The following is a 26,278-nucleotide window of genomic DNA, read 5'->3' as shown; positions in this document are numbered from 1 at the left end:
TCTATTTCTCTAGAGAAGCCTAAGACAGATTTGAACCTAGGAAATAACAGCAGAGGAATTGGGACGTAAGCTAAGGGAGGAGAGAAGACGTTAGCAATACATTCTCAAGCCTATTGCCATCATAAGCCACTGAAACGCTGGCTGGGGATATTTGGGAGCTGGTGGGAACACACTGCAGAGTTATCTTCATGAGTTACGGTATTGATTCACCAATTCTGCTCAACCAAGGTTGAGAGTTTCTCCTGAGAGATGCTAACTTCCAGGCACTTCCGTCCTGTCCCACATATGCAGAGGAAGGCAGAGCCACAGGTGCCTGCATGGCAGGGGTGAGGGTTTGGGTGAGCGCTCACAGTGTCTGCTACAATCCTCAAAAGGTTACTCAGCCCAGGCTAAAGCATGCATCCAAGAAGGTGTTGATAGTTGTGTTGACTAGAATAGCAAAGTGAAACAAATGAGAAACATGACTAAACTCCACATGACGTGTCTAGCAAGATGGGAATAATTTAGCAAGTGTCCATTCAATAAAAGGAGGCTCTGCCACCATCATGTCAATTTCAAAGCCCATGAGCAACATGGAAAAGCCTTCCTATCTAATGCTAAGTAAGTAATGCTTATGAACCAATCACAGACACTACAATTGTGCTTGGTTGAACACCTGTCTTCAAGGGAACAAGGTGTATAAAGGAACCCTGAAGAAATGAAAACGTGTTAGGGTAATGGGACCATGAGAATTCTTTTGCTATATCCTCTTTATGATCTAAAGGAGGACCAAAATTAAATATGATTGCTAAGGACACCAATTCCCAGAGAGAAACACACTCCCCCTTCCCCTGCCAGGGCTTCCGGGATTCACTCCCAAATAGACTCCTTGAGGCTGGGCATGAAGGCTGACACCTGTAATCCCAGGACTTTGAGAGACCAAGGCGGGCACATCACTTGAGGCCAGGAGTTCGACACCAGCCTGGCTAACATGGTGAAACGCCATCTTTATTAAAAATACAAAAATTAGCCACATGTGGGGGCACGCACCTATAATCCCAGCTACTCAGGAGGCTGAGGCAGGAAAATTGCTTGTACCTGGGAGGCAGAGGCTGTAATGAGCCAAGATGGCTACACTGCAATCCAGCCTGGCCACAGAGTGAGACTCTCTCTAAAAAAAAAAAAAAAAAAAAAAAAAACCCAAAACAAAACCCAAATAGACTCCTTGCTTTTAATCTTGCTCTCAGTTGGCTTCTGGGGGCCCCAAAGCAAGATGGGAATATTCTCCGGACTGGAATGTCTGGGCCACAGTGTGTAATGATCTTTATGGTTCTCTTTACGGGTTCAATGCCTTGTTGAAACCAAACCTGCTTTCTTTCTGTTTTCATGTTGCTGATTCCACTTGGAGGCTCAGACAGCTAGCTGGATCAGACCCTTGGAAATATTCTCACAGTGTCCAGCCATGTCCTGACTACTTTGTTTTCTTTTTCTTTTCTTTTTTTTGTGACACAGTCTTGCTCTGTCACCAGGCTGGAGTGCAGTGGCGTGATCTTGGCTTACTGCAACCTCCTCCTCCCAGGTTCAAGTGATTCTCCTGCCTCAGCCTCCTGAGTAGCTGAGACTACAGGTGCGCACCACCAAGCTCAGCTAATTTTTGTATTTTTAGTAGATACGCCCAGCTAATTTTTGTATTTTTAGGGTTTCACCATGTTGGCCAGGATGGTCTTGATCTCGTGACCTTGTGATCTGCCTGCCTCTGTCTCCCAAAGTGCTGAGATTACGCGTGTGAGCCCCGCGGCCGGCCATCCTGACTACTTTCAGTGGCGCTTCATGCACACAGAGGTTAAGGGACACTGGAAGCTGACATCACCAAGAAGAACTCTGTGCCCAGAAGTCTGCAGTTTATCAGAATGTAAAGAATGTGAACATGGAATTTAGCCTGCAGATTTGCATTTGTTATCAAATGTCCTCAAGCAAGTTCCATTAAGGACATAAATTAAGCCTTTACCCTTTACATTATCACTGTTGTGACTTTCCACATAGTTTTCTAAGGAAAGTTATTAGAAGGTTGACCTCTAGAGATAACAGGCCTGTTCTGTCCAGCCTGTATTCCAGCCTGAGTCAGCAGTGACCCTGCATCCCATCCTGGGCCCTAGCCCTTCCCCATTCTCTGTCTGGCAGGGTCACTCCAGAAGGATTGCAATCATTTCTAGGAAAAAGAGGCAACAGGGTAATCCAGGGACCTGGGAGATGGGGCCAGGCTGCCAAATGTTCCTTGAGTCTTATTATGAGCCAGACATAGGATAGACAGAAATTAAGGGATGCCCGTTCCCTAAGAAATTCACAGAGTAAATTGTCTATCAACTGATGATAAACTATCAAATGTCTATCAACTGATGATAAACTGTGGTTTATTCATAGGACGGATATAATTCAGCCATAAAAAGGAATGAAGTACATGCTACAATGTGGATGAACCTTGAAAACATTATGCTAAGTGAAAGCCCAACACAAAAGGCGACATATTATGTAACTCCATTTAGCTGAAACGTTCAGAATAGGCAAATCCATAGAGAAAGAAAATAGATTAGGGATACAAAAATTAGCTGGGCGTGGTGGCATGTGCCTGTAATCCCCAGCTACTCAGGAGGCTGAGGCTTGAGATTCACTTGAACTGAGGAGGTGGAGGTTGCAGTCGGCCGAGATCAAGCCACCGCACTCCAGCCTGGGTGACAGAGCAAGACTCCATCTCAAAAAAAAAAAAAGAGTAAAAGATGCCAGGGGATAGAGGAGGAGCAATGGGGAGAAAGAAAGGTGACTTATGTCAGAGAAAGTTAACAACTTAAATATCAGACAACTGCATTCTCTAACATCTCTGGCTGGAGGAATTACATACCTGACTGCTTTTCTGAACACTCCAGCGTCTCACCATATTGCAAGGCTCCCTCTGTAATCTCAGATTACTAATTTCTTTCTTTCTTTCTTTCTTTCCTTCTTTTTGAGACGTAGTCTCCCTCTGTCGCCCAGGCTGGAGTGCAGTGGCTCGATCTTGACTCACTGCAACCTCCCCTCCCAGGTTCAAGCGATTCTCGTGCCTCAGCCTCCCGAGAAGCTGGGATTACAGGCACCTGCCACCATGCCCAGGGAATTTTTTGTATTTTTAGTAGAGACAGGTGGCCTCTAAATTCACCAATTTAGCCAGGTGGTCTTGATTTCCTGACCTCGTGATCCACCCGCCTCGGCCTCCCAAAGTGCTGGAATTGCAGGTGTGAGCCATTGCGCCTCCTGACCTCGTGATCCGCCCGCCTCGGCCTCCCAAAGTGCTGGAATTGCAGGTGTGAGCCATTGCGCCTCCTGACCTCGTGATCCGCCCGCCTCGGCCTCCCAAAGTGCTGGAATTGCAGGTGTGAGCCATTGCGCCTCCTGACCTCGTGATCCGCCCGCCTCGGCCTCCCAAAGTGCTGGAATTGCAGGTGTGAGCCATTGCGCCTGACACTGATTACTAATTTCTTATACAGACCACATCATCCAGCTCTGGGCTTTGATTTTTTTTGTTTTTCTTTTGAGACAGAGTCTCGTTCTCTTGCCCAGGCTGGAGTGAAGTGGCATGATCTCGGCTCACTGCCACCTTCGCTTCCTGGGTTCAAGTGATTCTCCAGCCTCAGCCTCCCGAGTAGCTGGGATCACAAGTGCATGCCATCACATCCAACTAATTTTTTGTATTTTTAGTAGAGACGGGGTTTCACCATGCTGGTCAGGCTGGTCTCAAACTTCTGACCCCAAGTGATCCGCCTGCCTTGGCCTCCCAAAGTTCTGGGATTACAGGCATGAGCCACCTTACCTGGCCCGGGCTTTGATTGAATAAAAGCCCTGATTTTATAAATCAGGCCCTGTGTTTCCTCAGTCCTAACCCAGATGACCTATATTTTCCTAAAGAAGGAGTTCTCGTCTCAAGAGGAACTCTGGTGCTAGCATTTAAAGTAATTTTTCTCATCATTAAAGTAACAATAATTTGGTCAAATTTAACTAATTTTTAAAGTTACCATGAACAATACACATTATTCAGTCAAGCAAAGAGCTAAAGTGAGACTATATTAGTCTAATAAAATCCTTTATTCAACATTTACTCAATAAAGTTTTACTGAGTGCCTCCTATAAAACAAAGAATAGGCTGGGCGTGGTGGCTCACACCTGTAATCTCAGCACTTCGGGAAGCTGAGGTAGGCAGATCCTTTGAGGACAGAGGTTCAAGCCCAGCCTGGTCAACAAGGTGAAATGCCATCTCTACTAAAAATAAAAAAATTCACTAGGTGTGGTGGCAGATGACTGTAAGCTCAGCTACTTGGGAGGCTGAGGCAGGAGAATCGCTTGAACCTGGGAGGCAGAGGCTGCAGTGAGCCAAGATCTCACCACTGCACTCCAGCCTGGGCAACAGAGTGAGACTCGGTCTCAAAGAAACAAAAACAAAAACAAGGAAAAAAGATCAGCCTCGGCAACACAGTGAGATGTCGTCTCTAAAAAAAAACAAACATTATTTTTGACTTTAGTTTTGAATAGTCAATGCATTCACATGGTACAAAATAGAAAAGTTGGCCGGGTGTGGTGGCTCATGCTTGTAATCGCAGGACTTTGGGAGGTTGAGGGGTAGATTGCTAGAGCCCAGGAGTTTGAGATCAGCCTTGGCAACATGAAAGCCCCATCTCTACTAAAAATACAAAAAGCAGCTGGGTGTGGTGGCACCCATGCCCATAGTCCCAGCTACTTGGGAGACTGAGGCAGGAGGATTACTTGAGCCCAGGAGCTGGAGCTTGCAGTGAGCCATGATCAGGCCACTGCACACCAGCCTGGACAGCAGAGCAAGACCCCATCTTGAAACAAACAAACAAATGAATAAAAAAATAGAAAAGCTACAGCAAAATAAAACTCTCTCTCTCTTCCCTGTCTCCTAGTTACCCAATCTCTGTCCCAGAAGAGATCTCTATTGCTGGTTTCTTGTATTTTTTTCTTTTTTTTGACGAAGTCTCACTCTGTTGCCCAGACTGGAGTGCAGTGGTGCAATCTCAGCTCACAGCAACCTCCGTCCCCTGGGTTCAAGTGATTCTCTTGCCTCAGCCTCCTGAGTAGCTGGGATTACAACCGCCCACCACCACGCCCAGCTAATTTTAGTAGTCTTGTTGTTGCCTTGAGACAGGGTCTCACTCTGTTGCTCAGGCTGGAGTGCTGTGGTGGGATTTCAGCTCATTACAACCTCTGCCTCCCGGGTTCAAGCAATTCTCCTGCCTCAGCCCCCCAAGTAGCTGGGATTACAGGCACTCACCACCATGCCTGGAAAATTTTGTATTTTTAATAGAGACGGGGTTTCACCATGTTGGTCAGGCTGGTCTCAAACTCCTAACCTTGTGATCAGCCCGCCTCGGCCTCCCAAAGTGCTGGGATTACAGGTGTGAGCCACCGCGCCTGGCCTAATTGTAGTATTTTTAGTAGAGACAGGGTTTTGCCATGTTGGCCAGGCTGGTCTCGAACTCCTGACCTGCCAAGGCAGGTGGATTGCCTGAGCTCAGGAATTCAAGACCATCCTACGCAACATGGTGAAACCCTATCTCTACTAAAATACAAAAAATTAGCTGGGCGTGGTGGTTTACAGCTGTAGTTCCAGCTACCCAGGAGGCTGCATCAGGAGAATTGCTTGAACCCAGGAGGCGGAGGTGGCAGTGAGCTGAGATTGCACCATTCTACTCCAGCCTGGGCAACAAAGCAAGACTCTCTGTCTCAAAATAAACAAACAAGCGAAACCCAAAAATCTCAGAGATCCTTCCAAATTTGTAGAGGAAGAATTAGTTCATTTTGAAAGTGGTTATAGATGATATCCCATGTTTTGTGAGCCCGTTTCCTATCAATGGATATTTAAGTTGTTTCCAATTTTTCCTTCTTATCAAATTCTGCCAAGAATAATCTTATTATATTACATTTCACACACGTATGGATTTACCTGTTGGTATAATTCCGAGAAGTGCAATTACTACATTATAGAGTTTGTGCTTTTAAAATTTTGATCGATATTATCACATTGCCCAAAATAGAGGTTGTACCAATTTACCATCAGCAAGCGGGGAGAGAGCCTGTTTACCCACATTTGGGGGGATGTGTTTGGAAATACTTTTGGAGGCCAGACCATACAAAGCCTTGTATACAAAGCTGGGAAATTTGAACTTGACCCATGAACCATGGAAACCCATGGAAGGGTGTTCGTCGTGGATAAGGAAGATTGTTTCTGAGCTTTGAAAGAAAGCTTATTTTCATGATGACATCCAATAAATTGTTTAGGGGATTTTTATTCTCCGACAGGCATGAGTAATGAATAACGTGATGAATCAGAGAAGGAACCAAATATCCATTAGGATTTCAGCCATGCTGGGGAGAGGATGGGTATCATTTGCGCACAGCTGACACTTGAATCAATGGGCTGGGATATGAGAGCCGCTTGGTTTCTTTACCATCTTCCTGCCTTCCTGCCATATTCTAACCTTCCTGCCTTTTTTCTTTTATCATACCCTTCCCACATGCTGATGGCTTTGTAGGAAACATATAGTCCTCAGGGTAATGACATAAAACCAACAGCAAGGACTTTTTATCCGCTGCTAACGGTTGACTGAAAGATAAGCAGACAGGTAATAGAGCAACTTTATCTTTCCCTGGAAGACCATTTGACAAATTAATAAATAGGCTTTGGAGCAGGCATTGAACAAAGAGCTGGGTGACACAAAACACAGACACTGTCAAGCTGAGTCTTTGTTTCTTCAACAAAAGGTAGTTGCCATTATTTGATGGAAAGACGGAAGGGAAGATGGATGATGATGGGTGGACGTGAGGGCACCCACATATGAAAGTCCCAAGAGCGAGCTGCATCCAGAGGCCCCAGCAGTGGTTCAAGCATGAGTGCAGTGAGCTTGCTACTCCTGGTGCTTGCTCTGAGGTTTAGGGCCGCCGCTGCCGAGCCAGAGGAGGGCAGCTTCTGCTCTAAGAGCCAGGTGGCCTTCAGAGATGCTTGCTACGAATTTGTGCCACTCAGACGCACCTTCCACGATGCCCAGAGCTGGTGCGAGGGGCAAGGAGGCCATTTGGTCTTCATTCACGATGAAGGCACCCAGCAGTTTCTGCAGAAGCACATCTCCCAGGACAGGGAATGGTGGATCGGACTCACATGGAATTTGGCACGGAATGGAACCACGGAAGGTAGGCGCTGTGATCGCTGTGTTTTACGAGACATGTGTGCTTGCAATTCTTGCCATCACTTCTCACCCAAAGTAACATGGAACAAATGAGTATGTCTTAATTCTCACGGTATGGATACCCTTCCCTTTGGTTGTTTGTGGATTAAATAAAACAATTCGTGTCTAATGCCTAGCACAGAATCTGGCACATGACTGACACTCTAGAAATGTTCACTTCTTTGCATGTTGCTAATAATAATACTCTGACTGCTTCGATTCTTGCTAGAATAGTGCCAGGCACTATCCTGAGTGCTTCACGGTCATTCTCATGTTGAATTCTTACAATCACAAATGAGAAAAATTATTATATCCCCATTTTACAGTCTCAGAAAATAATGACTAAGTTTTGCTTTTTTTTTTTTTTTTTTTTTTTTTTTTGAGACAGAGTCTTACTCTGTTACCAGGCTGGAGTGCAGTGGCTTGATCTGGGCTCACTGCAACCTCCGCCTCCCGGGTTCAAGCGAGTCTCCTGCCTCAGCCTCCTGAATAGCTGGGACTATAGGCACATTCCACCACACCCAGCTGAGTTTTTTTGTAATTTTTTTTTAGTAGAGATGGGGTTTCACTGTGTTGGCCAGGCTGGGACTAAGCTGTTTTTCCTCAAAGTGTCCCACCTGTCTTTCCCCACTTGCTGTGAGATTAAAGCAGGCCAAGCGCTTAGCATAGCTCCATTCACGGTCTGATTTTAATGGTCCTGAAAGTCTTAGTTTTCCTCTATTCTCTGAGGGCTCTTTTCCCGAGCCCAGTGGAGTGAGGTGAGCCCTTCTCTATGAGCCGGCAGGGCTCTGTTCTCACTTCCAAGGCAGTGCTTTCAGTGTGGCTTAAATGGCTTACTTGTCTGTCTCCCTCTTAGACTACAAGCCCTTCAAGGAAACAACTGTACTCTGGCCATTTTTGTTTCCCAGTGCCTAGACACAGTTGAGAATGGACAAGGAGACTAGGCGCAGTGGTTCACGCCTGTAATCCCAGCACTTTGGGAGGCCAAGGTGGGCAGATCACTTGAGGTCAGAAGTTCGAGACCAGACAGACCAACATGGTGAAACCTCGTCTGTACTAAACACACAAAAAGTAGCTGGGCGTGGTGGCACACACCTGTAATCCCAGCAACTTAGGAGGCTGAGACAGGAGAATTGCTAGAACCCAGGAGACAGAGGTTGCAGTGAGCCAAGATCATGCCATTGCACTCCAGCCTGGGCAACAGAGAGAGATACTGTCTCAAAAAAAAAAAAAAAAAGAGAGAGAGAGAACAGACAAGAAAACATTGGCATTTAAGCCTCACACGGATCCCACTAGGTAAGCATGGCTACTCTCCTTTCACAGAGGAGGAAAATGAAGTCTAGAGAGAAACAACGTACTCAACATGACAGTGATGCCCAGCAGGGACTCCACCAGTCAGAGCGACACTAAGCCTGGCTTTGCTGGGCACCTTGGTACCCAGAGGTTCTCTTTGCCCATGCAGAAGCTACTGGGTTTGAGAAATAAGTCATGGTCTGAGCCGAACATCCACAGAAATATGCCAGAGTGGATGGAAATGTTTTCATAAGTGAGCCACTGGGAAGCTTATTTAAGAAAACCCACAGCCAAGGGGATTTGAATTCTTAAGATGCCACTGCAGGCAATGTCTCCTGAATGGTTTCTGGAGGTGTAGATGCAACAGCGGCTGATTTCTGTGTATTGATCATCTGCTCACATGCAGCTAGAGGAGCCGTGCCTGTGAAAAGCTCTCAAGGGCTACTGTGCTGCTGTTGCAGAAAATGAGGTGGTTCTAACTAGCTAATAGGTAACAACCTCCAATGTTTAATGTCGTTTAAGAAGCAAGGGCCAGACACTGTGTGCAATGAGATGGCATTTGTGTAAATAGATTTCAGGCAATCATAAATGCTGATGTGTGAATACAATTCAGCCTGTAACCATTTATGAGAAACGTAACACTGATGTCGGGAGAGGGAAGATACTTTCCTTTTACATTCTTTGTACCATTTGGAATTTTAAAAACCATTTTATTTGCAAGAATTTCTTTCAAAAAATTTATAATTCTATTTTTGAGTATCCATAATAGATTTTTGGTTTTTGAAACAGAGTCGCACTCTGTCTCCCAGGGTGGAGTGCAATGGCACGATATTGGCTCACTGCAACCTCCGCCTCCCGAGTTCAAGCAATTCCCCTGCCTCAACCTCCCCAGCAGCTGGAATTACAGACATGCACCACCAAGCCCAACCAATTTTTGTACTTTTAGTAGAGACGGGGTTTCACCACGTTGGCCAGGCTGGTGTTGAACTCCTGACCTCAAGTGATCCATCCACCTTGACCTCCCAAAGTGCTGGGATTACAGGCGTGAGCCACCGCACCCCACCCATAGTGAATTTTTAACTTTAGTGTTTCTAGCTCTCTGGTGTCCTCAACATGGTTCTGTTTTAAATACACACACACACACACACACACACACACACACACACCCCTCTTTGAAGTTACATCAGTGTTTTCAAGGGTCTGAAGGGACCCAAAGTAACAACTGCTTAAATTTTTTTTTTTTTTTTTTTTTTGAGATGGAGTTTCGCTCTTGTTACCCAGGCTGGAGTGCAATGGCGCGATCTCGGCTCACCGCAACCTCCGCCTCCTGGGTTCAGGCAATTCTCCTGCCTCAGCCTCCTGAGTAGCTGGGATTACAGGCACGCACCACCATGCCCAGCTAATTTTTTGTATTAGTAGAGATGGGGTTTCACCATGTTGACCAGGATGGTCTCGATCTCTTGACCTCGTGATCCACCTGTCTCAGCCTCCCAAAGTGCTGGGATTACAGGCTTGAGCCACCGCGCCCGGCCACAACTGCTTAAATTTTAACTCAGCACTGTCCAGATGAACTTGGCAAGGGACACAGCTTATGAAGCCAATGGCACCTTAAAATATACCATGGCCCACTTCTGGACTCTTTATTATTATTATTATTTTGAGACAGCATCTTGCTCTATCTCCTAGGCTGGAGTGTAGGGGCATAATCATGGCTCACTGCAGCCTTGACCTCCTTGACTTATCAACAATCCTCCCAACTCAGCCTCCCGAGTAGCTGGGACCACAGAAACCATGCCTCATCAATTGTTTTTCTTTTTTTGTAGAGACAAGGCCTCTCTGGCCTGCCCAGGCTGGTCTTAAACCCAAGTGATCCTCCTGCCTCCGGGATGTTGAGATTACAAGCATGAGCCACGGTGGCTGGCCCCTGGGCTCTTCCTTAGATTGTGGTTAGGGCTGGGTGTACTGGCTCATGTAATCCCAGAACTTTGGGAGGCCGAGGCAGGTGGAGTTCAAGCTGAGGAGTTGGAGGCCAGCCGGGCAACTTGGTAAAATCCCTATCTCTACCAGAAATACAAAAAAAACAGCCAGGCGTAGTGGCTTGCACTTGTGGTCTCGCCTACTCAGGAGGCTGAGGTGGGAGGATCACTTAAGCCTGAGAGGCAGAGGTTGCCGTGAGCTGAAATGACACCACCGCACTCCAACCTGGGTGACGGGGCAAGATCCTATGTCAAAATAAATAAATGACTGATTATGGTTAGACAGAGCTGGCAGCCTCATTTATTTAACCGAAGCACCTTTTGTGAGCTCTCCAATTTGGTGCTTTGGTTCTTACATTGAGTGTTTGAAGATGATGGTGAGGAAGAGAGCTTTACTGGCCCAGGGGAGAGAGGTCTCCAGCCCATCAACATTAATAGCTGACCTGCTGCGCACCAGCGGCAGAGCAGGGGTGAGCCCTGCATTTGTACAAATGGAGTCAGAAGACAGTTGCTGAGACCTGGCGGTCGTGTTGCCCTCCCAGGGCTGAGAACCTGGCTGGACACCTCTAATGTGACCTACAGCAACTGGCGCAGAGGGCAGGCCACCGCAGCCCCTGACACCTGCGGCCACATCGGGAAAGGCCCTTCCTCTGAGTGGGTGGCCTCAGACTGCACCCAGACCTTCGCCTTCGTGTGTGAGTTCGGTGAGTGAACCCTGCGCCGGGGTCCCCTCCTCCCGCCCCGTCTCCCTGCCTTCGCGAGGCCCCCTCTCCAGCCTCGCCTCTCCCTCCTGTTTCTGCCTCCCTCTCTCTGACCTTCTCTTTCTCTTGCCCCCGCCTCTGTTTCAGTTTTCTCTTGTTCTTTCTTCCTCTTCTCTTTTTCTCGAACTCTGTTTCTCTCCCTCAGTCTCTGACTCTCTCCCTGTCTCTGTGGTCTCTCTGTCTCCCTCTCACTCTGCAGGGCCTGCCTGTGTCCGTCTCTGTCTCCCTGTTGGAGCTGACCTGTGTGTGTGTTTTTCCGAGTTCGCCTCTGTTTGTGGCTGCTCTCGCTGTCTCTATGCCTCTCTCTCTACCCAAGTGATGCTCCGTCGCTCATCCCTGTCCTCTGCCCCTCCACCTGCCTGCCTTCCTGACTGCCCACCTGTCTCGTCTCTGTCTCTGTCTTTCCCTCTCTCTCTCTCTCTTTTTTTTTTTTTGAGATGGAGTCTCGCTCTGTCACCCAGGCTGGAGTACAGTGGCACAATCTCGGCTCACTGCAACCTCTGCCTTCCAGGTTCAAGCAATTCTCCTGCCTCAGCCTCCTGAGTAGCTGATATTACAGGTGTGAGCCACCATGCCTGGCTAATTTTTATATTTTTTTAGTAGAGACGGAGTTTCGCCACATTGGCCAGGCTGGTCTCAAACTCCTGACCTCAAGTGATCTGCCCATCTCGGCCTCCCAAAGTGCTGAGATTATAGGGGAGAGCCACCATGCTTGGCCTCCAGGAGGTTTAATATTACAGTGGGGGCACAGAGAAGCTAACTAATTTGTTGAAGGTCACACAGCAGTGTGTGGCTGGGCTGGATCTGATCCCTGGGACCTTGACTCAGTGCGATGCTGCCGACGACCACATTTTATTTCTCACCCCTGCCAAGCAGCTCCTATCAGGTTCTTGCCTCTCAGCCCAACCCCCCTGGGACCCTCCTCTTCCTGTGAACCTGCACTCAACCATCTGTAACCTTAACCCCCATTAATGTCTTGCCTTCCCTTTGCCACAGGGGTTGGCCAGAGCCTGGCCTGCGAGGGCCTCAATGCCACCATGCACTGCGGTTCGGGGCAGGTCATCCAGGTCCAGGATGCCGTCTATGGGCGCCAGAACCCCCATTTCTGCACCCAGGATGCTGGGCGTCCCTCAGATCTGGGGCAGGGATGCGGCTGGGCCAACGTCAAGGATGAGGTGGCAGGTATGGCTCAAGGGCTCTGCAGCTCTGGCTGCCAGCGGAGGGCGGTTGTTGGTATTCTGTGCTCAGCAAGGGTTCCTCAAAAGCCTCTGATAATCTTCATCTCTGATGCTGGGCTCCAACACGTGGGAAAACTGGCCAGTCCCGGCCCATGGCACCGAGCAGGGAAGCAGGTGCCTGTGGCCCACCCACCCCGACATCAAACCCAGCCACGGATCTAGCAGGCATGGTGTGCCTTGACCCCTGCTGGGTGAAAGAAACATCACTTTTTAAACTTAATTTTTAAAAAAGTTTGAAATACTCCAAACCTGTAGACAAGAATAGAAAATACTGTAATGAACTCCCACAAATCCACTGCCCACCGTCATCAGGTCTCAACACCATGCACACTTGCTTAAGAATCCCTCGTTAGGACAATGAACACAGCCGGGCACGGAGGCTCACGCCTATAGTCTCAGCACATTGAGAGGCCAAGGTGGGTGGATCACCTGAGGTCAGGAGTTCAAGACCAGTGTGTCCAACATGGTGAAACCCTGTCTGTCCTAAAAACACAAAATTACAGGTGTGCTGGTGGCCACCTGTAATCCTAGGTATTCGGGAGGCTGAAGCAGGAGAATCACTTGAGCCCTAGAGGCGGAAGTTGCAGTGAACCAAGATCACGCCACTGCACTCCAGCCTGGGGGACAGAGTGAGACTGTCTCAAAAAAAAAAAAAGAAAAAGAAAAATGAATACAACACTAGGATAGACTCCTGTGTATCCCTCTATAGTCCTGTTTCTGTCACGAATTCAGTGTTTCTTAATCACATGCATGCTTCATGCTTCTCTATTTTCTTTCTTTCTTTCTTTGACAGTCTCTCTCTGTTGCCCAGGCTGGAGTGCAGTGGCCCGATCTCTGCTCACTGTAAGCTCCGCCTCCTGGGTTCAAGAAATTCTCATGCCTCAGCCTCCTGAGTAGCTGGGATTACAGGCGCTCACCGCCACGCCTGGCTAATTTTTGTATTCTTAGTATAGAGGGGGTTTCACCATGTTGGCCAGGCTGGTCTTGAATTCCTGAGTTTAGATAACCTGCCGGTCTCTGCCTCCCTAAATGCTGGGATTATGGGCGTAAACAACCGCGCCTGCTTTATTTTCACCTTCTTTGCATGCATTCCTAAATGCTACAGAGTGTTTCTTTGCAGGGTTTTGTTTTGTTTTTGAGACACAGTCTCGCTCTGTCACCCAGGCTGGAATGCAGTGGCACAATTTTCATCCACTGCAACCTCTGCCTCCTGCGTTCAAGCAATTCTTGTGCCTCAGCGTCCCGAGTATAGCTGGGACTACAGGCATGCGCCACCACACCTGGCTAATTTTTTATATTTTTAGCAGAGATGGGGTTTCACCATGTTTGCCAGGCTGGTCTCGACCTCCTGACCTCAGATGATCTGCCTGCCTCAGCCTCCCAAAATGTTGGGATTACAGGCTTGAGCCACCGTGCCCTGCCACTTTGCAGGGTTTTAATGTTTATATAATGGTATCTTACCGTGTCATTCTACAGAGTGCGTTTTTCTTTTCGTTTTGGTTCTTGTGTTGTGCTCAACGTTATGTTTTTGAGATGCATTACCCATCTTGATACACGCTGTGCTAGTTTATTTCATCTGTTGTGTAACTGTGCTGTCACTTGTCTCTCCTGTTGGGAGAGGTGTGGGTTGGTTCTTAATCTTTGTGACTGTGGATGACGCTGAAGCTAAGCTCCTGATGGATGGTATCTCTTGTTCACATGGGAAAGTAACTTCAGGGCTTCGTTTTTCTAAATCAGATTAACTCTACTTCTGAGCTGCACTTGCCCAGTGACCAGGATTCAGTTTCTGGGTTTATGGGGGTTTCTGGCATCTGCTGGGAAGTGAAAACTCCTCAGAGACTTCCCTGGTCCAGGACATCGGGTAGCCCTCTCCTTTCTGCTGCTGTGACCACTGGCCCGCCTGCAGGGTCGAGGAAGGCAGGTGGTCTGCTGCTTCTTGGCTAAGTGAGGACACAGCCCCCTGTGACCAGGCTGTGAGCCCCGGTCCCAGGAACCAACCTTCCCGTTTATGCCTCTTGCAACTCTCCTCTGAACCTCTGCCTCCGCCCAAAGACCCTTTGAAGATTCAGGGAGGGATGCCCGATACTCCCAGAACCTCCTCCTGCCTTGGGAAACTGAGAATGGCTTCTCTGTCCTCACGCCTCTTGGAACCAACATGGGGAAAGGAAATGCTAAAAGCAGCCAGCTGGTTTTCACCGACTCTCCTTACTCCAGCGTTCCCGAGGCTGTGGCCCCTGCCAGGAGGAAGGGCCCCGGGTGGGAGGATGGATGTACCTCCCTCACCGGGGCACTGCTGGGCTGGCTGGGCTGTTTCCTCAAAGGCTCAGCTGCAAGTTCCTGAAATGTGGCACCCACAGCTCAGAGAGCATGTTAGAGGGGAGTCCTGAACCCTGCTGTGGGGGTCGGAGGAGGAGCACAGGGAGGATCCCAGGGGGTCTGTAGCTAAGTGCCCCCATCACTTGTTCAGTCAGTTAGCCAATAAACACTAGGTTTTTTTGTTTTTTGTTTTGAGACAAAGTCTTGCTCTGTTGCCCAGGCTGGAGAGTAGTGGTGCAATCGAGGCTCACTGCAACCTCCGCCTCCCAGGCTCAAGCCATTCTCCTGCCTCAGCCTCCCAAGTAGCTGGAATTACAGGAGAGCACTACCACACCTGGCTAATTTTTTATTTTTTGTAGAGACAGGGTTTCAACATGTTGGCCAGCCTGGTCTTGAACTCCTGACCTCAAGTGATCCACCCATCTTGGCCTCCCAAAGTGCTGGGATTATAGGCATGAGACACGGCACCCTGCCCAAACTCTGTATTTCAAAGAGCTGAAAGCATAGTGGGGAGATAGTGATACACAAGCAATGAACTAACGCTGTGATAAATGCCGCAACCCAGAAGAGCAAGTGATGCCACTTGGGATTCCAGGTGTCTGTGGATCGCATTCTGAGCCACAAGGCATCTTGGGACCTGAAGGAGTTTTAAAGTTTGTCTGCAAGGCGTGTTTAAATCCTGGAATTAGATTGGATTTAGTTTACTTTCTGTTTTTTTTTTTTAAGTAGATTATATGTGGCTACAAACAGTAATAGAAAAACACAGGTTCTGGCATTAGACCTCTCTTGGAGATTGTTTAATCTGAGAACAGAGACAAGGTGGTGGCTGGTGTTCCTGTTTGATCAGAGGGGCTCCCCTGATCATAGGGTAGAGGTGGGGCTCAGGAAAGCTTTACAGGGGGCAGCACCAGGAGGCTGGCTGTGAAGGAAGAGCAGGATCCAGCTGGGAGAAAGGCTGGGGGACGAGGTGGTGAGGACATGAGGTGGCAGGCTCAGGTGTGGACTGTAGTATGAACCATGATGGTGGAGAGAGAGCCCCGGATGGTCTTGCTGGGTAACCACAGTGTTAGAAAACACCTCAGCGGGGACGTGGCCTCCACACCTTGAGGCAGTTTATATATTCCAAGGGGATGTTAAATATTTTGCGTGGTTTAATTTGTGAGCTGGAAGGTGAGCCCTGCTGCTACCCCCAGCGCAGACTGCTTAGACCAAGTCCAAGGATGGGGCAGCACCCCTGGGATGTAGGCAGCAGACAAGAGGGTGGCAGGTTGGGGTTCATTCCCAGCTCAGCCCCTGCTGCTTGGGTGACCCAGGGAAGTAGCAGAATCTTTCTAAGTTTCGTGGGTCTCCTGTGAGGGTCAGAAGAACCTGGAGAAGAGTGTGGCACTTTGTAGACACTCTGCAAATGGAGCTGACATTCCTGCATGCTCTGTTCCAGCTGGCTCTGAGCCAGCAGTATCGGGGTCAGCATCCCCTGGGAGCTTGTTAGAAATGCACACTCTCTACCTGCACCCTATACCTGCTGAATCAGAATCCTGGGGGGCGGGGTCTGATCCTAGTTAATTGCTGACAGCTGCCTGTTACCTGGGGCTCCCACTGGGGGAACTGCAGGGTCAGCAGAGAAGAGGCTTAAAAAAAAACAAGAGTCGGGGCATGGTGGTTCATACCTGTAATCCCAGCACTTTGGGAGGCCAAGGTGGGCAGATAACTTGAGGTAAGGAGTTCGAGACCAGCCTGGCAAACATGGTGAAACCCCATCTCTATCAAAAATACAAAAATTAGCCAGTTTGGTGGCATGGGCTGGTAATTCCAGCTACTCAGGAGGCTGAGGCAGAAGAATCGCTTGAACTCAAAAGATGGAGGTTGCAGTGGGCTGAGATTGTGCCACTGCACTCCAGCCTGGGCAACAGAGTAAGACCCTGTCTTAAAAATAAAATAAAATAAAATAAACCCTCCCCCTCTTTTGGAGATTACAGTTTAGTGCTGTGGATACATATAATGGGAGTAACTCAGACTGAAGAGTGTATCCAATCAGGTCTTTCAATAGAAGAAATTTAATGTAGGGAATTGGTTTCCCAAGTCATGAAAGTGCTGAGAAGCCAAGTGAGGGGATGCCGCTGCAGCCCCATGATTAGCAGCCAGGGAAAGCTGCTACCACCCCTAAAGGCCGGAAGAATAACCGGAAGGGGTGTTTTTACCAAAACCAGAAGTCAGGTTCATCTGGCAGGTACTATAGCCATGGCAGAGCTTGCCAGGTGGGAGATAGGACCGTGTATAGAGGGCCTGTCCAGCAGGAGCTGGAGCTACAGGGGAGCTGCTGTGAGAGGCAAGATGAGACGTACCCTGGCTTCTGTCCTCTTTCTGTCTGGCATAGGCAGAATCATGGCCCTCAAGAATTCTCATCCGAATCCATGGAGCTGTGGGTATGATGAGACTCCATGCCTGTGGCTATGGTCCATGCCAAAAGGTACTTTGCAGATGTAATTAAGGTTGCTAATCAGTTGGTTTTAGGATAGAAAGATTATGCTGGAATATGCCATTGGGTACAGTCTAAACACGTGAGCCCTTAAAGGCACAGAACTTTCTCTCATTAGAAGCAGAAGACAGATGTGGGAAAAGGAGAAGTCAGAGAGATTCCAAGTGCGAGACAGGTTTGATGCACTGCTGCTGGCTGTGAGATGCACAGGTCACATGGAAGGACTGAAGAGGGGGCTATAGGAGCTGAGGGCAGAATTCTGCCAAAAGACTGAGATTGGAAGTAGATCCTTCCCTGGAGTCTCCAGAAAGAAACACAGCTGGCTGGGCACAGTGCCTCACACCTGTAATCCCAGCACTTTGGGAGGCCAAGGCAGGAGGATCACCTGAAGTCAGGAGTTGGAGACCAGCCTGGCCAACATGGTAAAACCCTGTCTCTACTAAAAATACAAAATTAGCTGGACGTGGTGGCACATGCCTCTAATCTCAGCTGCTTGGGAGGCTGAGGCAGGAGAATTGCTTGAACCCGGAAGGCGGAGGTTGTGGTGAGCCAAGATTGCACCACTGCACTCCAGCCAGGGCAACAAGAGTGAAACTGTCTCAAAAAAAAAAAAAAAAAAAAGAAAAGAAAAGAAAAGAAACACAGCCCTGCTGACACCTTAGTGTCAGCCCTGTGATATCCCTGGGCAGAGGCCAGCTGAGCCTACCCGGACTTCTGACCTCCATACAGAATTGTGAGATTTAAAAAATCTGTGTCGTTTTATTAATTTTTCATTTATTTTATTTTTGAAATGGAGTCTCGCTCTGTTACCCAGGCTGGAGTGCAATGCTGTGATCTCGGCTCACTGCAATCTCCACCTCCCAGGTTCAAGCAATTCTCCTGCCTCAGCCTCCTGAGTAGCTGGGACTACAGGCACCTGCCACCACACCTGGCTAATTTTTGTTTTCTTAGTAGACAAAGAGTTTCACTGTGTTGGCCAGGCTGGTCTTGAACTCCTGACCTCAAGCGATCCACCTGCCTCAGTCTCCCAAAGTGCTGGGATTATAGGCACAAGCCATCACACCTGGCAAAAAATCTGTTTTTGTTTTGTTTTGAGATGGAGTCTCATTCTATAGCCTAGGATGGAGTGCAATGGCACAAGCTCTGCTCACTGCAACCTCTGCCACCCAGGCTTAAACTATTCTCCTGCCTCAGCCTCCCAAGTAGCTGGGATTACAGGTATGTGCCACCATGTCCAGCTAATTTTTGTATTTTTAGTAGAGATGGAGTTTCACCGTGTTGGTCAGGATAGTCTTGATCTCTTGACCTCGTGATCCACCCACCTTGGCCTCCCAAAGTGCTGGAATTACAGGCGTGAGCCACCATGCCTGGCCAAATCTATGTTGTTGTAAGTCATTAAGCTAGTGGTAATTTGTTACAACAGTGATTAGAAATGAATATACCACCATCCAGTCCTCCACCAGTGCCGGCCATGGGCCAAGCCTACCTGGAAGCCAGTGGCCAAGGGAGTTTGGAAAATGTAGTTCCCTGAGATACAAAGCAGGGCGGGGTGAGGGTGGCTCTGTGGGCCCAGGACCAACTGCCCAGAAGAGGTGGGATCTATCAGGTAACCAGGAAAACACAGGTGGGTGTTCTGGGCCTGTTTCTTTCTCCCAGGCTTCTTTGCAGGCATCCCTTGGACAGGGGGAGAGGTGCTGGATGACCCTGAAGTTTCTGGAATGGGCTATCCCTATTCCTGCCTTCTGTGGGCATGAGGCATCCTGATAGATACAGGATTTTAATCTTGCCCCCTCTGCTGGTTCTCTGGGTATAGATTTCTATTTTGGGCCATCTGACTAGATGCTGCTGAACCGGTGGTTCTCAAAGTGGGGTCCCTGGGCCAGCAGCATCAGGATCAGCATCCCGTAGGAGCTGGTTAGAAATGCAAATTCTCCAGCTGCACTCTGTACCTACTGAATCAGAATCGCTGGGGGTGGGGTCAGAAATGTGGTATCTTCGTAAGCCCTGCAGGGGGATCTGGTGCAAGCTCAAGTCTGAGACCAGGATGCTAGAGCCTGAACTACTTGAGGGCAGAAACCCTCCTTCTCCATCCCCTGAGTACCTAGCCCAGTGCCTGGTCTTCAGGAAATATCAAAAGGCATTTGTTGGGCGGATGTTGGGTAAATGAATGGGTGGATGACAGGTCATTCATCTCTGTGCAGCTCTGTTTAATGTATCCTCTTTTGTCTTGCATACCACTCCTGCTTCCCCTGGGACGTGGGTGTTTCCCAGGCCAGTGCCAGGGGCTGCAGGCATGCCAGGTGGCAGCAGATGAGATCTACTTTGGAGACCTGTGTCCGACTCAGGGCAATTACCTGTGGGTGCAATACCAGTGTCGGGAAGGTGAGTCCCCAACTTGCTTGAGCATAGAAATTTCCCTCTTAGGCCAGGCACGGTGGCTCACATCTGTAATCCCAGCACTTTGGGAGGCTGAGGTGGGTGGATCACCTGAGGTCAGGAGTTGGAGACCAGCCTGACCAACACAGAGAAACCCTGTCTCTACTAAAAATATAAAATTAGCCTGGTGTAGTGGCACATGCCTGTAATCTTAGCTACACTGGAGGCTGAGGCAGAAGGATCACTTGAACCTGGGAGGCAGAGGCTGCTGTGAGCCAAGATTGTGCCATTGTACCCCAGCCTAGGCAACAAGAGCAAAACTCCATCTCAAAAAACAAAAAACAAACAGAAATTTCCCTCTTATTTCATGGCATGTCCATCTTCCCCTGAAAACAGAGGCAGCAGCCACCCACGTGGGCTGATCTCTGTGCGCTAAGAGACTTCCTTATTCAAAATTGTTCCCTTCGGCTGGGTACGGTTTCTCACATCTGTAATCCCAGCACTTTGGGAGGCCAAGGCAGGAGGATAGCTTGAGCCCAGGAGTTTGAGACCAGCCTGGGAAACATGGAGAAACCCAGCCTCTACAAAAAGTGTAAAAATTAGGCTGGGTGCATGGCTCATGCCTGTAATCCCAGCACTTTGGTAGGACGAGGAGGGGTGGATCACTCGAGGTCAAAAGTTTTAGACTAGCCAGCTAACATAGTGAAACCCTGTCTCTACCAAAAAAATACAAAAATTAGCCAGGCATAGTGGCATGCACCAGTAGTCCCAGGTACTTGGGTGGCTGAGGTGGGAGAATCACTTGAACCCGGGAGGCAGAGGTTGCAGTGAGCAAAGATCACACTACCTCCCTCCAGCCTAGGTGACAGAGTGAAATCCTGTCTCAAAAAATAAAAATAAAAATTTTCTGTGTGTGGTAGTACACACCTGTAATCCCAGCTCCTCAGTCTCTACTGAGGTGGGAGGATCACCTGAGCCTGGGGAGATGAAGGCTGCAGTGAGCGACGATTGTGCCACTGTAATATAGCCTGGGTGAAAGAACAAGACCCTGTCTTAAAAAGAAAGAAAGATCCACATCAAAATACTGGACGGGTAGCCAGGAGAGAGTAGGTTATAAACAGAAATGTGCAATTTTGTTTCACAAGGGCATGCAGCATCTCGTGTTTTGGTCCACAGGCCTGCAGCTGATGGTGTCCGGTGAGAGTTTCATCTTTGACGATGTCACCATCTCTCTGACATGGCTCCTCTCGCCCTACATAGGAAACCTGTCCTGTATAATTAGTACAGGAGACGGCCACACTTTTGATCCCTACTACCCCCCCAGGTAAGAGGAATCTCTGAGCCTTGATTCAGGTCGTATCACCAGTTTTTTTGCCACATAACAAACCAACCCAAAAGTTGGTGGCTTAAAACAAGTTACCATTTCTTATGGTTCTTTGGAGACCTGGTGGCTTTTCGTATCTGTGTGGAGTTGGCTGGGGTGGACTGTCTAGGAAGACCTTCCTCACTCACGTCTAGTGGTCAGCTGGATGTCAGCTAGAGGCCTGTGCTGTTCATCACCCAACAGGTTAGCCTACGCTCATTCATACGGTGGCATAATGTCCCTAGCTGCAGATGACAGCAGAGCCTGATGAGCAAACATTTTTTCAGATCTCTGCTCATGTTACATTTCTAAGACACCATTGGCCCAAGCAAGTTCCATGGCTTAGACCAGATTCAAGAGGTGGAGAAGTAGCTCCCACTTACTGACGGATGGAGCATGGAGCAACACTGCAAGGCGCTCCCATTCAGGAATGGGAGGAACTGTTGCTGCTATGTTTTTTTTGAGATGGAATCTCGCTCTGTCGCCCAGGCTGGAGTGCAGTGGTATGATCTTGGCTCATAGCAACCTCTGCCTCCTGGGTTCAAGCAATTCCCTGCCTCAGCCTCCCGAGTAGCTGGGATTACAGGTGCATGGTACCATGCCTGGCTAATTTTTTTGTATTTTTAGTAGAGACGGGGTTTCAGCATCTTGGCCAGGCTTGTCTTGAACTCCTGACCTCATGATCCACCCACCTCAGCCTCTCAAAGTGTTGGGATTACAGGCGTGAGCCACTACGCCCGGCCTGCTGCTACTTTTGCAAACACACTACCTCATAGATTTTTTGTTCTCTTTCTTTTCCTTTTTTTTTTTTTTGAGACAGGGTCTCACTCTGTCGCCCAGGCTGGAGTGCAGTGGTGAGATCTCAGCTCACTGCAACCTCCACCTCCCAGGTTCGAGTGATTCTCCTGCCTCGGCATCCTGAGTAGCTGGGACTATAAGTGTGCTCCACCATGCCCAGCTAATTTTTGTATTTTTAGTAGAGATGGGGTTTCACCGTGTTGGCCAGGCTGGTCTTGAACTTCTGACCTCAGGTGATCCGCCCACCTCAGCCTCTCAAAGTGCTGGGCTTACAGGTGTGAGCCACTGTGCCTAGTCACCACTTACCTTTAAAAAATCATTTTTATAAACAGTGGGAAGTGCCTTTCTGATGACTTCTTATCATACCAGCAGCCACAGTACTCAATTTACAATATGAAAAATCGCACGAATTTTGATTTTTGAGTATACGGAAGCCACATATTTTGTGTAAATATCACTGTGCTTTTCTTTTATGTGTTGGTACAGCCTCCTACTTTTTCTTAACTCCTCATTAGTCTAAGAGGTGAGATTTTTAAATCAAACCCTTCGTGTCCATTGTAGTTAAATAACGAGCTGATGGGGGGAATTACATTGCATAGAAGTCAGAAGACGTCTCTTTTAGAAGCTGCTTTTCACCTTGCCTCATGTTCATTTGCATGGAGGGTCTTTTTGTTTCCCTGTCATGGAAACTTTTCTACATTTCTGAAATTGTATTATTGGCCTTACAGAACAATTTGCATGTGGTGACATCTGTGAGCATCCAGGGTTGGTTAGCTAAGTGCCACCTACTGGTAGATCTAGGAATTGACATTGTTCTTCCATTATTAATCAGAGCAGCTTCTGCAAACACTGATGGGAGTGCAGAGATTTGTCTGGACACCAATAATCCACAAAACAATACAAGCCCTAGCATGACCTAGAGCTAAAGCCCTCTCTGGGGGAACCTGAATTATAAGGTAGGAGCAATGGATCTAGAGAAAAGAGAGCAGCATGACCCTGAAAGGGTGTGGCATATTCAAATAACTGCAAGCCCCTCCCCATGCCTGGAGTTCAGGCTTCTGTGGAAAAATGACAGATGCTGGGAAATTCAGCAGGAGACTGTTCCTGAAGAGCCTTTGATGCCAGCCAGTCTAACGTAGGCGGGGTCTGTCAACTAAAGCAAAATCAAGCTTTTTACATAATTATGGTTAGTTTTATTTAGAAGTCTTACTGCAAACTGTGGACTGATGACCACAGCCCAGGAGGAGACTTTCTTTCTTTCTTTCTTTTTTATTTTTTTTTTGGTAGGAATCTTTCAAAGACGTTCTGCCGGACTGCTCCAAACAGCGTTTCAGCTCGTAGCTTATATATGAGTTGCGGAGGTTCAGTCCACATAAAATCACATCAAAGTGTGGGTGCAAGAGTACATCTGGCTCGAGACAGCTAAAGTTTATCTTGTTGGCTGGCTTCGGTAGCTCATGCCTGTAATCCCAGCACTTTGGGAGGCCAAGGTGGATGGATCACTTGGGGTCAGGAGTTCAAGACCAGCCCGGCCAACATGGTGAAACCCCATCTCTACTAAAACAAACAAACGAACAAACAAAAACACATAAAAATTAGCCGGATGTGGTGGTACATGAGAGGCTGATGGAGGAGAATCGCTTGAACCTGAGAGGCGGAGGTTGCAGTGAGTCGAGATCGTGCCACTGCGCTCCAGCCTGGGAGACAGAGAGAAACTCTGTCTCAAAAAAAAAATCTTGTTACAGATTGCAGAAGCATAATCACTAGCCGTCTCAGACATTATCTTATATGTAAGAAAAGGACCAGAGTCATATATCTTTTTAGGAATATAGTGACTCGGGCTAGAGACGTGGAAGCCGAGTGCTCTATTCTGTTTCATCTTCAGTGTTCTTCTGGAGGGCTGCCTGTCACTGCAGAGTTGGGGGCTTCCCAAGATATGCTGGCAAACAGAAATGAGCACAGCTGTCTCCTTGAGTTTGCTGCTCTGTCTCACAGGGTCCAGGAAATAGACTCCGATGTGGCGCACGGGGAGGGAGTACTAAAATGAGGCAAGAGGAGAGTTGAACTGGAAGGCAGGGGCCACTGAGGCCTTGCCAATCCTGCAGAAACCTCTCAGTGGGGATGGCCTTCAGAATTGTTTTCAATTGAGGCCAGAGAGCCAGACCATTATACCCTGGCATTGAGCACTCAGTGGTGCAGGATGCCCACGGCAGGGGAGGTAGGCTTAAGCAAGGCAGCTCCCTTTGGCTAAAAGGGACTCCTGGACATGGATTCAGCTGTGAGCCCGCAGTCACAGCTCACAGGTGTACTGGGGGAATGCACGCCTCAGGCTTGAAGGGTGGAATCTGGGGGACGCCCTACAGCACCCACAACAGAGGATAACAGCAGGGTTTTTAGGCCAGGAACTACACGGTCTAAGCTGTTAACATTATTGCTAATGTTACTAGTACTCACTTGATAATTTTTTTGTGTGTGACAAAGTCTTACTCTGTCACCCGGGCTGGAGTGCAGTGGTGCGATCTCAGCTCACTGCAACCTCCGCCTTCTGGGTTCAAGCAATCCTCCTGCCTCAGCCTCCTTAGTACCTGGGTTACAGGTGTGCACCACGACACCTGACTAATTTTTGTATTTTTAGTAGAGATGGTGTTTCACCATGTTGGCCAGTCTAGTCTCAAACTCCTGACCTCAAGTGATCCGCCCACCTCAGCCCCCCAAAGTGCTGGGGTTACAGGCGTGAGCCACCACACCTGGCCAGCCAAGGATTTTTAAACAACCAGATCTTGTGAGAACCCACTCACTGTCAAGAGAACAGTACCAAGGGGATGCTGCCAAGCCATTCACAAGAAACCGCCCCCATGAGCCAATCACCTTCCACCAGGTCCCACCTCCAACACTGGGGAAGTTAGATGGAGTGAACTCTGAGTTTCTCTTCAAAGAATCAGTATGTCAGTATGTTCAGTTCTTTGTCTTCCATTTTAAGTTTAACTTCCTTGTAGTTTCAGTAAACAACCTTTTCCACCAGTTCTAATCAGTAGTTCACATCTATTCTCCTGGTCCCCTGCTCTGTCCTGACTCATCCTGGTCACCTGCTCCAGTCACCTGCTCCAGTCACCTGCTTTGACCTAGTCCCTGACTACCTGCTGTGACCTGTCCTGTAACCGTCCTTCCTGCCAAACTACCCACTCTGCCACTCCGGCTCAAACCCCTGTTCCCCTCAAAAGAGCCAATCGGAATTAGACTAGACTGTGTTGTCCAACCCTAGCCAATAGGGGAACAACACAGCAGTAGGGGCTACCTACGTCAGGAATAAGAACCCCTTTCCCTTCCTTGTCCAGGTGTGTGCTCACCATTGTTCCATCTGTGAGCTGCACCCTTCTATAGAAGTAAATTGCCTTGCTGAGCAAATTTATATTTGAGTGCTGCTTCTTTTGTGGCACCATTTAATATAACATGTTGATTACAATTCAGCATGAGATTTGGGCAGGAGCACAGATCCAAACCCTGTCAGTGCGTGTGTAAATGCATGTCTTTGTGTTTTCCCAACACTGGTAATGTCCCTGACTGTGGCCGGCAGTGTGTCCAGCAATGTGACCCACCAGTTCACATCTCCTGGGGAATTCACCGTGTTTGCTGAGTGCACAACCAGCGAGTGGCATGTGACAGCTCAGAAGCAAGTGACCATGCGGGACAAGATGGAGAGGCTCAGTGTGACCGCGTGCCCTGGCCTGTCCAAGTCAGATGCCGGCCCCCTCTGCCAGGCTGTCTTTGGGGATCCTCTGTGGATTCAGGTGGAGCTTGATGGAGGTGAGTCTGCAGAATTGAGCACATCAAGGCAAGCTATAAAATCACTGATTTCCTCCAAACCTATCCAACTCCCAAGCCTTAATAAATAGTGGGCTGGACACTGTGGCTCATGTCTGTAATTCCGTCAATTTGGGAGGCTGAGGCAGGTGCATCACTTGAGCCCAGCCTTGAGGCAACATGGTGAGACCCCATTTCTACAGAAAGTACAAAAATTAGTCAGGTATGCTTGCACATGCCTACAGTCCCAGCTACTTGGGTGGCTGAGGTGGGAGGATGACTTGAACCCGAGAAGTTGAGGCTGCAGTGAGCTGAGATTGTGCCACTACATTCCAGCCAGGACAACACAGTGAGACCCTGTTTAAAAAAAAAACATTAAATAGTAACAAGGATCACCTTCTGAGTTTGTTTTTGTTTTTGTTTTTGCCCAAGTGCAGTGTAATGGTACAATCTCGGCTCACTGCAACCTTCACCTCCTGGGTTCAAGTGATTCTCCTGCTTCAGCCTCCTAAGTAGCTGGGATTACAGGCATAAGCCACCATGTCTCATTAATTTTTTGCATTTAGTAGAGATGGGGTTTCACCATGTTGGTCAGGCTGGTCTCAAACTCTTGACCTCAGATGATCCACCACC

At 48.4% G+C, this 26,278-nt stretch overlaps 1 protein-coding gene across 3 annotated transcripts in view; it reads left to right on the top strand.

Annotated features, from left to right (window-relative positions):
- Nucleotides 1–6,887: 6,887 nt before the first annotated feature.
- Nucleotides 6,888–26,278, top strand: part of LOC105726514 (polycystin-1-like protein 2) — a 99,179-nt gene continuing 79,788 nt past the window's right edge. For 2 of the 3 annotated variants that reach the window (XM_064382956.1, XM_064382958.1), the window contains exons 1-6: nucleotides 6,888–7,212; nucleotides 11,059–11,220; nucleotides 12,274–12,459; nucleotides 19,579–19,689; nucleotides 20,860–21,007; nucleotides 25,428–25,648. In XM_064382956.1, the coding sequence (XP_064239026.1) occupies nucleotides 6,912–7,212; nucleotides 11,059–11,220; nucleotides 12,274–12,459; nucleotides 19,579–19,689; nucleotides 20,860–21,007; nucleotides 25,428–25,648 (1,129 nt within the window). In that variant the 5' untranslated portion in view covers nucleotides 6,888–6,911. Of the gene's footprint in view, nucleotides 7,213–11,058; nucleotides 11,221–12,273; nucleotides 12,460–19,578; nucleotides 19,690–20,859; nucleotides 21,008–25,418; nucleotides 25,649–26,278 lie in introns of all 3 variants that reach the window. The other variant, XM_064382957.1, reaches the window with a different exon arrangement.

The sequence above is a fragment of the Aotus nancymaae genome, unplaced genomic scaffold (assembly GCF_030222135.1).
Source record: "Aotus nancymaae isolate 86718 unplaced genomic scaffold, 86718_ANA_hifiasm-v0.15.2.pri h1tg000030l, whole genome shotgun sequence".
In the NCBI taxonomy this organism is placed as follows: Eukaryota; Metazoa; Chordata; class Mammalia; order Primates; family Aotidae; genus Aotus; species Aotus nancymaae.
Note: the sequence above shows the minus strand (reverse complement) of the source record. Positions and strands in the feature narration are given on the sequence as shown.